Source organism: Mustelus asterias, chromosome 1 (assembly GCF_964213995.1).
Source record: "Mustelus asterias chromosome 1, sMusAst1.hap1.1, whole genome shotgun sequence".
NCBI lineage: Eukaryota > Metazoa > Chordata > Chondrichthyes > Carcharhiniformes > Triakidae > Mustelus > Mustelus asterias.
The window spans coordinates 11,331,565-11,349,707 of record NC_135801.1 but is presented as its reverse complement, the minus strand read 5'-3'; the positions used below and the strand labels follow the sequence as shown (position 1 = coordinate 11,349,707).

Here is an 18,143-nt window from a genome sequence, read left to right as displayed (position 1 = left end):
ATATATTTGTTGAGGGTTATACATTATCGTGATTGTTTTGTATTGTTTGTAATTGATAGAAGTTATTGCTAATATTCTTACTATAAATGTTAACTATATTCTTAAATAAGCTCTGTTTGATAAAAGCTCCCAAGTGGGTCATTTGAATCATACCTGAAGTGAAACCTATCATGCTCACCCTAGCCAAATTCAAGATGCAAAACGTATGATCCAGATGGGCTCCAAACGACACTATGGAGATTCTGACCTGAACCATACCAGAATGGAGTAACTCCATTTCCCACTCATTCCCCATTTTAATGCCTTTGGCTCTGGTGGCAGATCAAGCTCTCTCTAGACCCAGCGTCAGACACCTCCACAATAAATGGAAATTAGGATTCCATAGGATTCAGGTGGAATGATAACACCCCCCCTCCCCAAGTGGTATGTCAACATTCTGAAGCTGTCAGGAAGCCAATGAGACCTTTTTTAAAGAAGTTTTAAATTTTATTTGTTGACGTCACAAGTCGGCTTGCATTAACACTGCAATGAAGTTACTTTGAAAATCCCCTAGTCGCCACACTCCGACGCCTGTTCAGGTACACTGAGGGAGAATTTGGCATGGCCAATCTGCCTAACCAGCACATCTTTCGGACTGTGGGAGGAAACCGGAGCACCCGGAGGAAACCCACGCAGGCACGGGGAGAACGTGCAGATGCCGCACAGACAGTGACCCAAGCCGAGAATCGAACCCGGGTGTCTGGCGCTGTGAGGCAGCAGGGTTAACCACTGCACCACCATGCTGCCCTTCTGAGATACATTAAGAAAACTTTCCTTCGCGGGATCAGGCAGAGGAGTATTGCTCCACCAGGCCCTACAAGGAAGGTTCAGGCCTCTGCTGCTCCAGGCTTCCATCAATTATTCCAACCACCCCCCTCCCCCACCTCCCCTCACAGTTATCTTGCTCAGGCTGCCATTTTGTTGTGTCAGACTGAATGTCCACTCACTGTTTCTGTTTCTCACACTTATAACATGCACCAGGACAATATTTGTTTCCAAGTGAAGAATAAAAATCTTTTAGATTTCAATACCAGTCGTCTAAAAATGTCACCGATCTCTGGAGATAATAAAATAGTTGGCTAGACTGCAAATAGCCATCAATTTTCAGTAACTAAAGAGTTGCTTAAATTTAAGTCTGATTCTGGTTCACACATAAAACAGAGTGAAAGAGATAAAGTTGCATTTTGTTTTGCATGACGTCTGACAAACTCACCTCCCACACGCTATCTGAGAAACTTTATCTCCAAACAGGTAGCCGACGAAATGAGGTTTGATCTCATCCATTGTGGAGTTGTGTCCAAGTTGCCCGTAACTTCCAGCGCCAAAGGTGTAAACCAATCCATCCTAGAGTAGAAGACAATGTCTTAACGACATGTTGCATCAGATCACAAGGAAAGCCTTTGGTACTGAGGTGTCAGTGGTCCAGGATCCTTCTATTCTTGTTAATGCACTTATGCTTTAACGGATTTGACGGTTTCGGGACAAGTGAGGCCTTAAAATCCCACCCAATGATGGCACCTAGTGATATAAAACTTAATTTAATTGATTCTATCTTGTATAAACTGACACTTTCCAAATGATTAATATGTACATTCTTGTCTCTCTGAGTCAACTACAGTCTGTAAAGTTTATTTATTAGTGTCACAAGTAGGCTTACATTAACACTGCAATGAAGTTATTGTGAAAATCCCCTAGTTGCTAAACTCGAGTGCCTGTTCGGGTACACTGAGGGGGAATTTAGCATGGCCAATGCACCTAGTCAGCACATCTTTCAGACAGAGGAAACCGGAGCACCCAGAGGAAACCCACGCAGACATGGGGAGAACGTGCAGACTCCACACAGACCAAGCCGGGAATCGAACCTGGGTCCCTGGTGCCCTGAGGCAGCAGTGCTAACCACTGTACCACCATGCCGCCTTCTAATATGAGTTAATTAAATATTTGGCAATATATGGGTAACAGTGCAGTCAGAAAATATACCCCAATATCTGTAGTCATAAATGAAATAGTATATATATTTGCAGCAGATTGGCGTTCTAACTTTGTGCTAACCCATCTGTAACCCATTAAAGTCCATTCATTGTGATCTCCTCTGGGGCTGAACTGAGCTCAAGATTCACACATGTGATTCTGGAGCTACTAACTAAGGAAGAGGAGCTGAGTTGTTTCTCCACTATCAACCCACAATTTTTGTTATTGGACTACCTGCTCCTCGAGAGGCTGCAACCAGGGTTACACAATCCCAACTGACATTCACAACATGGGGATATCCCCACACCTGAATAAGGCACAAACAATTGAGATTCTAATTACAAGTTCTTCCTGGGCACAGTAAGAAGTCTCACAACCACCAGGTTAAAGTCCAACAGGTTTATTTGGTATCCCGAGCTTTTGGAGCGCTGCCCCTTCATCAGGTGAGTGGAGAGTTGGGTTCACAAACACGGCACATATAGACACAGACTCAATTGCAAGATAATGGTTGGAATGCGAGTCTTTACAGGTAATCAAGTCTTTACAGGTACAGACAATGCGAACGGAGAGAGGGATAATCACAGAACCGCATGCATGAGGACGGCCTCAACTAGGATCTTGGGTTCATGTATCACTACATGTCACCCCTACCGTTTGGCCTGGGCTTGCAAAATCCTACTAACTGTCCTGGCTTGAGACAATTCACACCTCTTTAACCTGTGATTATCCCTCTCTCCACTCGCATTGTCTTAACTGTAAAGACTTGATTATCTGTAAAGACTCACATTCCAACCATTATCTTGCAATTGAGTCTCTGTCTATATGTGCCATGTTTGTGAACCCAACTCTCCACTCACCTGATGAAGGAGCAGCGACGCTGAAAGCTTGTGATTCCAAATAAACCTGTTGGACTTTAACTTGGTGAGACATCTTACGGTGTCCACCCCAGTCCAACGCCGGCATCTCCACATCAAATTCTTCCTGAACAAACCTTTGTCAGGACAGCAGTGTGCTCTTCCCCACAAGAGATATGGATGGTCTTCTTACACTCCAACAGCTTCACGTGGTTGGGTTCATATCTATCTGTAAGAAGGATGCAAAGAGCAATCAACTCACATTCCTCCTGTTATTTCCAAAGTAAATAGCCTGTTGGAAGGTATTTTAGAGAGAAGGTATCCAAACTGGATCGACCAGCAAAGTTCCAGAAAAAAAATACTAAACGAGTCAGAATAGAAACATAGAAACTAGAGGCAGGAGGAGGCCTTTCGGCCCTTCGTGCCTGCTCCGCTATTCATTTTGATTGTGGCTGGTCATCGAATTCAATATCCTGATTCCCCTCCATTCCCCCCATATCCCTTGATCCCTTTAGCACCAAGAGCTGTATCTAATTTCTTCTTCAAAATCAGACAATGTTTTGTCCTCAACTATAAAATGTTGTGTTGCACAAACACAGGGCAGGACTTTCCAGCCCTTCGTATCAGCAAGATCTTCTGGTGATGCCGAAATCGACTCCCTGTTGCGGGTTCCCAGCGGCGGGACTGGTGAACCATACGAAACACCATAGACCTTGTTAGGACTGGAAAATCGCACCGGTGGCCAATGGTGATCCGCCTCCGGGGAATAGGCCGTGGGGTGACCGGAATATCCTAGCCACTGAGTACAGCTGATATTGTCCTAAACCTCTATCCTGAAATTTGTGTTCAGGAATGATGTGGGGAAAATTCCGTTGAATTTGAAAAACAGAAACACGACCTGAAATAGACAGGAAGGTTGAGGAAGACTCAGGTTCCTCCTTGTATTTTCCCCACAATGTTCGAGAGCACCTATTGAGTTTCGGGATGCCCTGATCTCTTGAAAGTTGAGGTTACTGGCCCTGGTTCAGAGCGCGCTTGCCAGCGTGGCATTGTGGGACCTGTCTCCAGGATTTCTTTTGACTAAGTATCAAAATCTATGGCAGGAAAAGCAGTGGAGCCAGTGGGCTACACTCTGCTTTCCCAACTGAGTTACCCCTTGGTCAAAGACTTTGAAAATTCTGCCCTAAGTCTTGTTGAATGTGGCTTAACTGGATTTTTAAAACAGTATAGTAATCCAGAATTACTGCTGGACAACCTCTCTGTCCCTGCAAAACTATATTTATATTTGTGGAATGTCAAATTTCACCATTCCATGGGACATTCCATAGATTTATTAGATAATTATTAAGAAGTTTCTTTAAGATAGTTTAGCTTCATCCAATGTCTATGTTCCAATCATTATTTTGCTTGTTACTTTGTGGGTTTTTTTCCTCGGTGAGACTTCTTCAAAGTGATTGGCTGCTTAGCCTGCTTGATGATGTCACTGTTGCTGGACACCAGTGTTCCCCAATTGCTGATGCCGGAGTGAAATTGGCATCAGGAATGGTGAAACACGCGCCGCAAAGATTGCTCGGTCATTGGCGGAGTTTTACTGGCACGCCCGCCTCAGAATCGGGGTGGGCGAGGCTCGCAGAGTGGCATTATCCGTTGGCCTTGGGCGCGATCTTACGAGCCTTGGGCAGGCGTGCCGGTAAAATCAGGGGCATTGTGTACAGGTCTCTTTGAGGTCAGAGGTGAGTGCCATTGTTTGTGCCACCGACTCCACAATCTGGCTACTGTTAAATGATCCTCTCCTTTTAGACGGGATGCTAAGCTTTGTTTGGGAATGTGGAAGCAGCAGAAAGGAAAAAGGAGGGACAATAGTTTTTTGGAAACGTTCTTACCTTTTGTGTCCTTGAGCCCCAGCTGCCCGTGATTGTTCCTTCCCCAACCGAAGACGGCCCCTGAGACAGACAGGGCGAAGCTGTGTTCTCCTCCTGCAGTGATCTGAGCCACTGGCATCCCAGTGAGAGATATCACACTCTGAGGGACGCTCTGGGAGGCTTCCTGTGTACCAAGACCGAGCTGACCGTAAGTATTCTGTCCCCAGGCAAAGAGTTCACCATCTTTCAGCAGAAGAGAAATGAGAGAAGAAAAAAAATTACCTTTTGAATTCGAATAAGTCTTATACGTTTAGATTTTCCTTTTTTAATTATTGTACAGTTAGAACTTGGTTCTCATATCCTTAAGCAGAAACCATCTCTTCCTCATCGACTTGGCTCAAGAATCAGGTGTGTGGGGCTTGAGTTAGCACCTGTTCTAGGGCGGAACACAAGGGATGGACAGATGGACATGTCTCCTGACTTTCTCCTTATGAATCGCTTTGACAGTTGCATAATGTCAATCCTTTCTCCAGTGGTGAGTTCAAATCCCAAAGTGGCAGTTTCAGAATTTGAATTCAGTTTTAAAACAACTGGAAATATAAATCTGTCGATTCATTGCCCATTGGCCTAGCAAGCCACTCAATGGTGCAAAAAAAGGTCAGGGTAACTCAGGATTAGACCTGCCAGCGACCCCCACATCCAGCGAATAGAAAAAATACTAGTTGAACCTTCAAGTTGAAGTTACAAAAAGTAAAAAGATTGGGTGTGTTGTATTGTGTGAAATATTTCTAAAACGTCTTGCATTCAAATAGCACCTTCCATGATTACAGGATTGCCCAGGGCACGTTGAGTCAATGAAGTATCTTTGGAAAGTAGCCACCATCATAATGTAGGAAAAGTGACAGCCAATTTGCACATATTTAATCTGTTTTTCTTGTAGATTTTCTGTTTCTCTATAACTATTACAATAAATAATGCGACTAATGAAACCAGGAGCAGGCCAGCAACAGCCGATGGGATCACAGCCAATTAACTTGACAGGAAAATAGCAAACATTTAATGACTAACTAGTCTTTTTTTAAAAATGGCAATTGCAAGATGAATATTGGCCAGGATACCAGATTCCCTGCTCCTTTTTATTCATACGTGGGACGTATGAGTGTCACTGGCTGGGCCAGCATTTGTTGCCCATCCCTACTTGCCAGAGGGCGGTTGAAAGTCAACCACATTGCTGTGGCTCTGTAGTCACATGTAGGCCAGACCAGGTAAGGACGGCAGATTTCCTTCCCTAAAGGACATTAGTGAACCAGATGGGTTTTTCTGACAATTGACAATGGTTTCATGGTCATCAGTAGGTTCTTAATTCCAGATATTTTTTATTGAATTCAAATTCCACCATCTGCCGTGGCGGGATTCGAACCCGAGTCCCCAGAACATTAGGTTGAGTTTCTGGATTGATAGTCTAGCGATAATACCACTAGGCCATCACCTCCCCCCTTTTAAATTGTGCCATGGGATCTTTTATACCCAACTGAAAGGGCTTATAAGGCCTTGGTTTAACATTTCATCCAAGACACAGCACCTTTAACAGTGCAGCATCCTTTAGTACTGCAATGGAGTAACAACCTTCATTTTTTTGCACGCAAGTCCAGGAGTGGGACTTGAACCTACAATTTCCTGTATCAGAAGCAAGGATACAACAAACTGAACCACAGCTGATGCAGCTGGCTAGGTAAAATAATTACCTAGTGATGTCGGATAGTGGGTGGCACAGTGCTTAACACTGCTGTTTCACAGCGTCGATGGTAGCCATGATGTGGAGATGCCGGCATTGGACTGGGGTAAGCGCAGTAAGAAATAACCTGGTGTTGTGAGACTTCTTACTGTATCACAGCGCCAGGGACCCGGGTTCAATTCCGGCCTCGGGTGACTGTCTGTGTAGAGTTTGCACATTCTCTCCATGTCTGCGTGGGTTTCTTCCGGGTGCTCCAGATTCCTCCCACACTCCAAAGATGTTTGGGTTAGGTTGATTTGCCTTGCTAAATTGTCCCTTAGTGTGTCGGGGGATTAGCAGGGTAAATACTTGGGGTTATGGAGATAAGGCCTGGGTGGGATTGTCATTGGTGCAGGCTCGATGGGCCGAATGGGCTCCTTCTGCACTGTAGGGATTCTATGATTCTATTTTATGCTTAGCAAAAACTGACAATAGATTCCCGTTCCTGCTGAATGAGATAAATATTAATCAGAAGAATAGTATTTAGCTTTATGTCACTGGCATTGAATGTCTCGGTTTTGCTGTACCTGGCCTAATTTAGACCTTTTCCGAAAGGCAGACATCTCAAAATTAACCGTGAATATGACAGTCATGTTACAAGTGATACTAAACTTAGAACTAGTACACCATTGGGGGTCATGATGTGGAGATGTCGGCGTTGGACTGGGGTAAACACAGTAAGAAGTTTAACAACACCAGGTTAAAGTCCAACAGGTTTATTGGGGGACCATTGGGGCCGCAGCGTCATCATTTCAATGTGTTTTCGATAAATTACAATAAATATGTTTTAGTTTTATTTTTACCTTCGGACAATGCCATTGTGTGATTGCTTCCACAGGCCACTTGAATTATGTTTTTCTGACACAAACTTTTAAGTAATCTAGACATAAGAAAAACACAGACATAAAGGCACATCATTTCTAAATCTTTCTCAGGCATATATCTCATCTGTTTGGTTATATTTTTGATTTTTCATCACTGGTCTTTAAAATGCTGAATGCTGTTGTCCGTGTGTCTCTGCAAATTCATTTATGGGATGTAGGCATCGCTGGGTCGGCATCTATTGCCCATCCAGAACTGCCCTTCAACTTTCAGAGGGCATTTCAGAGTCAACCACATTGCCGTGAGCCTGGAGTGACATGTCGGCCAGACCAGTTAAGAGTGGCAGATTTCCTTCCCTAAAGGGCATAGTGAATCAGCTGGGTTTTTACAAGAATTGACAATGCTTTCACTGATGACACGGTGGCACAGTGGTTAGCACTGCTGCCTCACAGCTCCAGGGGCCGATTCCTGGCTTGGGTCACTGTCTGTTTGGAGTTTGCAAGTTCTCCCCGTGTCTACGTGGGTTTCCTCTGGTTTCCTCCCACATTCCAAAGATGCGTGGGTTAGGTTGATTGGCCATGCTACTTTGCCCCTTAGTGTCTCAGGATGCATAGGCTAGAGGGATTAGCGGGGTAAATATGTGGAGTTACGGGAATAGGGCCTGGGTGGGATTGTTGTTGGTGTAGCCTCGATGGGCCGAATGGCCTCCTTCTGCACTGTAGGGATTCTATGATTTGTTCAGATTTCTTTTATTGAATTCACATTTCTCCATTTGCTGTGGTGCAATTTGAACCCGGGTCCCCAAAGCATTACCCTGCATCTCTGGATTACTAGTCCCGTGACAATACCACTATGCCACGGCCTCCCCAGAGCAAACACAACGCCCACAGGACAGCATAGTTTATCAGAGATATATCACTGAATAAACAGTTGCCAAGCCTACTCAAGTGTTACTGAATTTTCCTGGGTTCCGCTGGGAACACTCTTAGAATCATAGAATCCCTACAGTGCAGAAGGAGGCCATTCGACCCATCGAGTCTGCACTGATCACAATCCCGCCCAGGCCCTATCCCCGTAACCCCACGTATTTACCCTGCTAACCCCCCTGACACGAGAGTCAATTTAGCATGGCCAATCAACCTAACCCGCACACCTTTGGACTCTTGTTTACCAATTTAGAAAATTGTAAGTTCAAGTCCCACACCAGAGACTTGAGCACATTGCTGGAATTTTACCAGCCCCGTCCACCACGGGAATTGGAACAGGTGAGGGACGGAGCATGGGAAGGGTTGTTGACTTCTGGTGGGATTTTATGGTTTTAGGATGAGCCAGGCTGTAAAATCCCACCCATAATCAATGCTGACGTTTCAGCGCAGTACTGACTCGTAGGAGGCAACAAATATTTGACAATAAAGACCTCTGCAAGTCAACAAAAGTCCAAGTGTACAGTTTGGATTGTTTATCTGTGACACTCAAGATCGCTAGAGAAATTCCACCAGCAATCTCTCTGCCACATCTTTCGGAGTCAATGGGAGGACTGTTGAACAAATGCTGGTGTCCTTCTAGAAGCTAGCACTGCACACATTCAAGTGAAGCTCCTAAAAATCAACTTCAATGGACTGGACAATATGAATGGATGACTGAAACCATCTCCCCCATCAGGCCCTGTTCTCTCAACTCTCAAATGGCCAACATCCCAAGGGAGGACAAAGAAAATGCTTCAAAGACATTCCAAAGCTCTCCTTAATGGGGCGGCACGGTAGCACAGTGGTTAGCACTGCTGCTTCACAGCTCCAGGGTCCCGGGTTCGATTCCCGGCTCGGGTCACTGTCTGTGTGGAGTTTGCACATTCTCCTCGTGTCTGCGTGGGTTTCCTCCGGGTGCTCCGGTTTCCTCCCACAGTCCAAAGATGTGCGGGTTAGGTTGATTGGCCAGGTTAAAAATTGCCCCTTAGAGTCCTGGGATGCGTAGGTTAGAGGGATTAGTGGGTAAATATGTGGGGGTAGGGCCTGGGTGGGATTGTGGTCGGTGCAGACTTGATGGGCCGAATGGCCTCCTTCTGCACTGTAGGGTTTCTATGATTTCTATGATTAATAGGATTAGAATGACTGGGACGAGCTCTCTGCCAGTTTTCAAAATGGCAACAACTCGTCTATCAAGTTTAAACAAGCTTTGAGTCACAATGACTCATTGATAAGGTGGAGCAGTGACATCAAGGGCAAGAGAAGGAAGCAATTCCTACACTAATTATTAACTTACAGCATACTGAAAGGCCGGATAGTGTGGATGTAGAGAAGCTGTTTCCATTAGTAGGAGAGACTAGGATCTGAGGACATAGCCTCAGAGTAAAGGGACAGTAAAGGGCGGCACGGTAGCACAGTGGTTAGCACTGCTGCTTCACAGCTCCACGGTCCTGGGTTTGATTCCCGGCTCGGGTCACTGTCTGTGTGGAGTTTGCATATTCTCCTCGTGTCTGCGTGGGTTTCCTCCCACAGTCCAAAGATGTGCGGGTTAGGTTGATTGGCCAAGTTAAAAATTGCCCCTGAGAGTCCTGAGATGCGTAGGTTAGCGGGATTAGCGGGTAAATATGTGGGGGTAGGGCCTGGGTGGGATTGTGGTCGGTGCAGGCTCGATGGGCCGAATGGCCTCCTTCTGCACTGCAGGGTTTCTATGACAGCCCCTTAGAGATGAGGAGGAATTTCTTCAGCTAGAGGGTGGTGAATCTATGGAGTTCATTGCCACAGAAGGCTGTGGAGGCCAGGTCATTGCGTATATTTAAGTCAGGATAAGCTCTCGATTGGTAAGGGGATCAACGGTTATGAGGAAAAGGCAGGAGAATGGGGTTGAGAAATTTATCAGCCATGATCGAATGAGGGAGCAGACTCGATGGGCCGAATGCCCCAATTCTGCTCCTACATTGTATGATCTGATGGTCTATGGATCCCAGTACCTCACAAGACATTGGGCGGGATTTTCCGACCTTGCTCGCCTCGAAACCGGAGAATTCTGCTCGAGGCCAACGGACCTTTCCATGGTCCGCCTCTCTCCGATTCCCGTGGCGGGCGGGATGGTAGAATTCGCGCCCCCCCATCCTGTCCCATGTGCCTAAAGATCTCCAGGTTGAGAGGTGTCCTGTTCAGCTACGTAAAGACCCAACACAGAAACTCGTGACCCTGAATAGACATCATCCTCGAATCAAGGGAGAGCGGACTACAATGATGACAATGGCGATGCAGTACTGACAGAGTGCTGCACTGCCTTTTGAATGAAACATTAAAATTTAACAACGTTTTCCTTGCGCCAATCGGCAGTCCAAGGGATGCCACGACTTTGCCATCTTCCAACTCAATTCACAATATAATGACGCAAAACTAAATAAAAACATCATGTGCTGTACTTAAAAGCAAACAGGAATAATGTAACTCTTACTGTGGGTTCGTTATGGAGAATTCTTCCGTATTAGCTGCAGTTTCCTTCAATTTAACTTCACTCTGGTAAACGGTTCCCGCTTTAGAAAGGAACAGAATGTGGGAGGTTTCACTATCCGCGAAGTGGATTTTCTGTTTCTTGAAGTGAGGAAACAGTCCTACGGGCAAAGAAATGAAACAAAAGATTAATATTTAAGGGTACAGTAGTGATGTTACCGATTAATAATTCAGAGGACGGGAGCTAGAATCCCACCATAACCGTTTGAGAATTTGATATCAGTTTAACAATCGGTTCCGTGACACTGTCTGAGTGTCAAAACCCACCTGATTCATGAAAGTCCTTTAGGGAAGGTAACCTGCTGTCCATCGCTTGTCTATATAAGTGACTCCAGCCCCATACCAATGTGACCAACTACGAAGTGACCCAACAAGCCACTCAGTCACATCAAAACATGACATTAAGACCCACCACAGGGCAAAGAAGGATGTGCAATAAATGTCAGTCTTGCCGGTGATGCCCACATCCTGGCAGTGAATATAGAAAAATCTGTGCAAGCTGTACATGCACAAGTTAAACTCAAAGTGATAGTTATGTCTTGTCGCTGTAGATTTGCTTGTACTGTGAATGGAGCTGTCACAGCATTAGTAACTGCACTGGAATCATTGCTAAGGTTTAAAGGATTAGGTTGCGAGGACAGGTTGTGTTAGTTTGCACGAGCCAGGCAATTTAGGAGAGAAATGAGGAAACATTTCCTCAACAAAGATTGGTGACTTGGTTTGATTTATTATTGTCACATGTATTAACATAGTGAAAAGTATCGTTTCTTGCGCGTTATACAGGCAAAGCATACCGTTCATAAAGAAGGAAATGAGAGAGCGCAGAATGTAGTGTTAGTCATAGCTAGGGTGTAGAGAAAGATCAGCTTAATGCAAGGTAAGTCCATTCAAAAGTTTGACAGCAGCAGGGAAGAAGCTGTTCTTGAGTCAGTTGGTACGTAACTTCAGACTTTTGTATCTTTTTCCCGACAGAAGAAGGTGGAAGAGAGAATGTCTGGGATGCGTGAGGTCCTTAATTATGCTGGCTACTTTGCCGAGGCAGCGGGAAGTGTAGACAGAGTCAATGGATGGGAGACTGGTTTGCGTGATGAATTGGGCTACATTCACAACATTTTGTAGTTTCTTATAGTCTTAGGCAGAGCACGAGCCATACCAAGCTGTGATACAACCCAAAAAGAATGCTTTCTATGGTGCATCTGTAAAAGTTGGTGAGAGTCATAGCTGACATGCCAAATTTCCTTACTCTTCTGAGAAAGAGGTGTTGGTGGGGCTTTCTTAACTATAGTGTCGGCATGGGGGGACCAGGACAGATTGTTGTTGATCTGGACACCTAAAAACTTGAAGCTCTCGACCTTTTCTACTTCGTCCCCGTTGATGTAGACAGGGGCATGTTCTCCTCTACGCTTCCTGAAGTCGATGAGACCTGGAACTCAACTCCCAGTATGTGGATGTTGAGTCAATTAAATTTTCCAAGACAGGGATTGATGGATTTTATTAGGTAAGGGTATTGTGGAATAGTTGAGTAAATTTAATTGAGGATCAGACCAGCGGTGATCTAACTGAACGGTGAGACAGGTTTCAGGGGCTGCTCCTACCTATTGAGTCAGTGAAACCACTTGAAAATGCTGTGAGCCACTAACTGCAGTTTACACACTCCACTTGTAAACCCTAGTGTGAACTTTTCAACTCCATCTTCTCTCAACAGATTTCTCACCAAAGTGATTTGTTGAATTTACGTTCATCGAGGTGAGGATATTCAGAAAAGAAACACTTCCCATTTGGAATTCATCTCCTCCTCCTCTTTTCCTCAGTAATCAAACCTGTTCCTCAGAATGTCCCAGTTACATGAGGCTCTCTATACCTAAAGCTTGAAAGTTACCAGCTGCTTCTGCAGCACGGTGGCACAGTGGTTAGCACTGCTGCCTCACAGCGCCAGGGACCCGGGTTCGATTCCCGGCTTGGGTCACTATCTGTGCGGAGTCTGCACGTTTTCCCCGTATCTGCGTGGGTTTCCTCCGGCTGCCCTGGTTTCCTCCCACAGTCCAAAGATGTGCAAGTTAGGTGGATCAGCCATGCCAAATTGCCCTTTAGTGTCCCAAGATGTACAGGTTAGGTGGATTAGCCATGCCAAATTGCCCCTTAGTGTCCCAAGATGTACAGGTTAGATGGATTGGCCATATTAAATTGCCCCTTCGTGTCCCAAGATGCGTAGCTTAGATGGATTAGCCACGGTAAGTGTATGTGGTTACACGGATAGGAGAGGGAGAGGGCCTGGGTAAGGTACTCTATCAGAGAGTTGGTGCAGACTCGATGGGTCAAATGGCCTCTTCTGCATTGTAGGAATTCTGTGATTTAGGGATGAGCCCTGGGGAATTTTATTGATGCCACCCAGACCCAATGTGCTAACCTTAAAAAAAGGACTTACCAGATTCAGGTGGTGTGTCCTTGCCATCTCCTCATTGCTGGAGGTTAAAATGCCACCTAGTAATCTCCAGAGTGAGTAATGAACCTGGGCATTGATAACTGCCCACTCGCCCATAGGGTTAATATCAGCCCACCATTGTGTGAATTGTGCATGATAGAATTGTAACACAATTGATAACACAGATATTGCTAATCTCAGCATTCTGTGTAAATACAGGCTTGACCCACACTTTTTCACAAGGATGGTGAGCAACCCTCTTCTGTTCGTTGGCACTCTCAGCCCGAACTCAGATAATTAAAAATGAGGTCGGTATTAAAATATTCTCTCTCCTGATCAACTTGTCTCCTCCAATAATACAATGCTCCTTAATGAAACTCGCAGCAAGATCCACTCAGTTAACCAAGCTCCTGCCAATGGTGTGTGTTGGGTTTTACAAGTATTGGGTTAATGGGTTAAAGGTTTCTGTTCCGAGGTTGAGCGTTGCTGCTACTCTCATTGTGACTGACAGAAACGAAACTGAAAGTGAGCAAAATCAAACGGACAGAGTTGTTTGGGGTGGGGAAGGGGGAGAGAATGAAGGGAAACGAAACTGCACCGCTCTGGATAGATCCAGCATTTCACCCCCAGACACTGTACTCACACATGAGAATCATCACCCAGATTCTAACCCAAACCACAACCACATTGAAGATGAATGCAATGCGGGGGAAACGCAGAAACATTAAATTAAACATTAAATACAATTCCTGCTGCCAATCTGTTTGGAAGAAATACCAGACTTTAACAAGAGTCACACAAGAAACTTATATAGATAATACAGGATCTCTATCAAATATAGAGTTTGTTCCAAACTCTGAACACTTTAATATGTCTAAATTAATACATTGCCATGTGTGTCAATGTTATCAATGATAATTTAATTTTAAAACTATCTCTTGCAGACAGGGTTTGCTCACCAGGTGCTTTTTTCTTCTTCCATCCACGGACGGTGTAAACTTTTCCATTTCCGGACACAAACACAGTGACTGTGTCCCGGCTGCAAACATGCTGAATTCTCTCCCCTTGGAGAACATCCACTATCTGTAAGGTGGGATTGTGCCGGGTCTGTGATCCCAGCTCCCCCCAGTACAACATCTTCCTCTCTGTCTCTGTTATTCCTTCTTTTTCCGGAGCTGCTGCAGGTTCACTCTGACTGCCTCCAAGAATCTCTCTCATATATTAGGGGATTCCCTTTCTCTGGCTCCGCCTCTGAGCCAACTGTACAATAACCTTTCAACTGTACTGATCCATTGATTGATAGAGCCAGTCACTTAAGTATATATGGTCCCTCCCCTCACGCACAGGATATCATAATATTACAGAGATACTCCTAGCCTGGGGAAACATTTGTGTCTATGCGGTGTGGAGTGTGAGTGTGGATGGGAGACTGCTTTATGTTTGGCATTTGCACTCTCCTTACTCCTCACATTAACCACAGGAAGCTGATTTATTCATTGTTTATTCAATGGCAGATGCAGTATAATTTGGATAAATGTGAGGTTATTCACTTGGGAAGCAAAAACAATGCGGCAGATTTCACTACCTGAATGGCTGTAAATTGGGAGAGGGGAGTGTGCAGTGGGACCTGGGTGTCCTTGTGCACCAGTCACTGAAGGTAAAAGGGACCTGGGTGTCCTTGTGCACCAGTCACTGAAGGTAAGCATGCAGGTGCAGCAGGCGGTAAAGAAGGCAAATGGTATGTTGGCCTTCATTGCGAGAGGTTTCGAATACAGGAGCAGGGATGTGTTGTTGCAATTATGATGTGGAGATGCTGGCGTTGGACTGGGGTAAACACAGTAAGAAGTTTAACAACACCAGGTTAAAGTCCAACAGGTTTATTTGGTAGCAAAAGCCACACAAGCTTTCGGAGCTGCAAGCCCCTTCTTCAGGTGAGTGGGAATTCTGTTGTTGCAATTATACAGGGCCTTGGTGAGGCCACACCTAGAGTATTGTGTGCAATTTTGGTCTCCTTTTCTGAGGAAGGATGTTCTTGCTCTCGAGGGAGTGCAGCGAATGTTTACCAGGCTGATTCTGGGGATGGCGGGACTGATGTATGAGGAGAGATTGACTAGGTTAGGATTGTTTTCACTGGAGTTCAGACGAATGACGGGGGTTCTCATAGAGACTTATAACATTCTAATAGGATTAGACAGGGTAGATGCAGGGAGGGTACTCCCGATGGTGGGGGAGTTCAGAACCAGGGGTCACAGTCTGAGGATTCAGGGTCGACCATTTAGGACGGAGGTGAGGAGACATTTTTTCACCCAAAGAGTGGTGACCCTGTGGAATTCATTACCACAGGAAGTAGTTAATGCCAAAATATTAAATGTATTCAAGAGGCAGCTGGATATAGCACTTGGGGTGAATGGGATCAAAGGTTATGCGGAAAAAGCAGGATTAGGCTATTGAGTTGGACGATCAGCCATGATCGTAATGAATGGCGGAACAGACTTGAAGGGCCAAATGGCCTGCTCCTGTTCTGATCTTCTATGTTTCTATATTTCTATGTTACTTTTACCTTTGGTAAACAAACTCTTCACATGGTGGAAAGACAAGCTTCTTTCTGCTCGATCAGTTCTGCTCCTGCTTCCATTTGACAATGGAAGTCTGCGCAAAACTAACTTCTCAGTGAGATTTAAAGCCTCAGTTTCAATGTCTGCTGAAGCTACATTTCTCATTCCATGAGCTTTAATGGTGGGATGTGGCATGCTCTTTAAGGGCAACACAGCAGAGGAAGGGTCACATGGCCTGTGTAACCAATCAGGACTCAGCGTATAATCACTCCATGGTGAGAAAGGCTTCTGGCAGAGGCATTTTGGGAGCTAAGTTAAGCTAAGTTTTATTTAAGGTTCATTTATTACTGTCACAAGTAGGCTTACATTAACACTGCAATGAAGTTGCTGTGAAAATTCCCTAGACGCCACACTCTGGCGCCTGTTTGGGTACACTGTGGGAAAATTTAGTATGGCCAATGCACCTAACCTGCACATCTTTTGGACTGTGGGAGGAAACCGGAGCACCCAGAGGACACCCACGCAGACATGGGGAGAATGTGCAAACTCCACAGTCACCCAAGGCCGGAATCGAACCCAAGTCCCCGGCACTGTGAAGCAGCAGTGTGCCATAATGCCACCTATCAATAGTTACAGCAATGAGGCTGCTGTACAATTCTGTAAAGACTTGATTACCTGTTAAGACTCACGTTCCAACCATTATCTTGTAATTGAGTTTGTGTCTATATGTGCCCTGTTTGTGAAACAAATCCTGCACTCACCTGATGAAGGGGCAGTGCTCCGAAAGCTCGTGCTACCAAATAAACCTGTTGGACTTTAATCTTGGTTAATACTGACTTGAGCCGAGAAATGATTGGCCATTGTCACAATAGCAGGAAAGTGGCATATCTGTCTGTCAGGTTAAATCAGCCAGCACGTTTTCACCGAAACAGTATTTGAAACATGAGTTTGTGCCCCATGATTTCCTGAATCAATTTCAAAATGTGGGATCCACAGATTTTTATTAATGATTTAGATTGAATGTGGGCAAGTGGAGTTGAAGGACACATCAGCAGTGATCTAACTGAATACGTGATGATACTCTGCTATTTTGCTACACTTTATGTTTAAGGCGGGGCTGCTTTAAGAACAAAGAACAAAGAAAATTACAGCACTGGACCAAGCCCTTCGGCCCTCCCAGTCTGCACCGACCATGCTGCCCGACTGACCTAAAACCCCCTACCCTTCTGCGGACCATATCCCTCTATTCCCATCCTATTCATGTTAAGAGGCAGTGTTTGTTACCAGTCTGGGACAACATGCAGCTCAAATGCTGAGAATGCAGGATAATAACTGATTTTAGCTAGGAATGTGTTACTTCGTAGAGTTAATTTTGTTTATTTATGTTCTCCTTGGATTTCAGACTAGGTATGCAGAGTCATGTGAGTTATGTTGAAGTTGATTGACAGGGACAGAAAATGTGGTTAATGGGAGAAGCTAACAGGAAAAAAAGTTTTCATTTTACAATAATGAACAGTTGCTGCCTGCCTGGAGCTGGTGGAAGAAAGCAGTGTCTTTCTGTCTCTCTCTTCAGAGACATTCTGAAAGCCCCAGGACTGTTAACCTAAGTCACAAGCAACTATGCCTTTATTTTGCTAACTACTTTTAAAGAGAAGTTTCAGTTTATCTGAAAAATATTGCTTGATTGGAACTAATAGTGATAGATTAGCAGTTAAGAGTCTGACCTTGTCATGTCTAAGTATTGTTCTATTGTTAAACGTTAAGCTAATTCATTTGTTATAATTAAACTGTGTTGTTAAATAAAGTTTTTTTTGATAAAAGCTCCATGGTTTGTCAGTAGAATTACGCCTGGAGTGAAACCTCATATTGCTACACTAATGCCAAAATAGAAAATTGTTGGGGCCTGATCTGGCTTCATAATATATCTTGGGGTTTCTAATCTAAAAGTAAAGTTTATTTATAATTCACAAGTAAGGCTTACATTAACACTGCAATGAGGTTGCTGTGAAATCCCCCTAGTCGCCACAGTCCGGCACCTGTTCGGGTCAATGCACTTACCAGCACATCTTTCAGAATGTGGGAGGAAACCGGAGCACCCGGAGGAAGCCCACGCAGACACGGGGAGAATGTGCAAACTCCACACAGACAGTGCCCCAAGCCAGGAATCGAACCAAGGGCCCTGGCGCTGTGAGGCAGCAATGCTAACCACTGTGCCACATTAGATCTGGTGCCCTAACAAATAGTAGAACAGGCATGAGGGACTGAATGATCTCCCCTTGTTGTCGGTAACATTAAGGATCTTCACACCCGGTCTCTTAACACCAGCAGGACTGTGAGGCAAATGAAAGGCCGCCATAGT

The 18,143-nt window shown here is 44.9% G+C and overlaps 1 protein-coding gene across 1 annotated transcript in view; it reads right to left on the bottom strand.

The window, feature by feature from the left end:
• LOC144491393 (putative E3 ubiquitin-protein ligase HERC3) overlaps positions 1 to 14,426 on the bottom strand; it is a 58,823-nt gene extending 44,397 nt beyond the window's left edge. The window contains exons 1-6 of the mRNA XM_078209156.1: positions 14,189 to 14,426; positions 10,752 to 10,908; positions 7,304 to 7,380; positions 4,748 to 4,969; positions 3,002 to 3,093; positions 1,253 to 1,383 (exon numbers count right to left, since the gene is read on the bottom strand). Of these exons, the coding sequence (XP_078065282.1) occupies positions 1,253 to 1,383; positions 3,002 to 3,093; positions 4,748 to 4,969; positions 7,304 to 7,380; positions 10,752 to 10,908; positions 14,189 to 14,366 (857 nt within the window). The 5' untranslated portion in view covers positions 14,367 to 14,426. The remainder of the gene's footprint in view (positions 1 to 1,252; positions 1,384 to 3,001; positions 3,094 to 4,747; positions 4,970 to 7,303; positions 7,381 to 10,751; positions 10,909 to 14,188) is intronic.
• Positions 14,427 to 18,143: the final 3,717 nt, after the last annotated feature.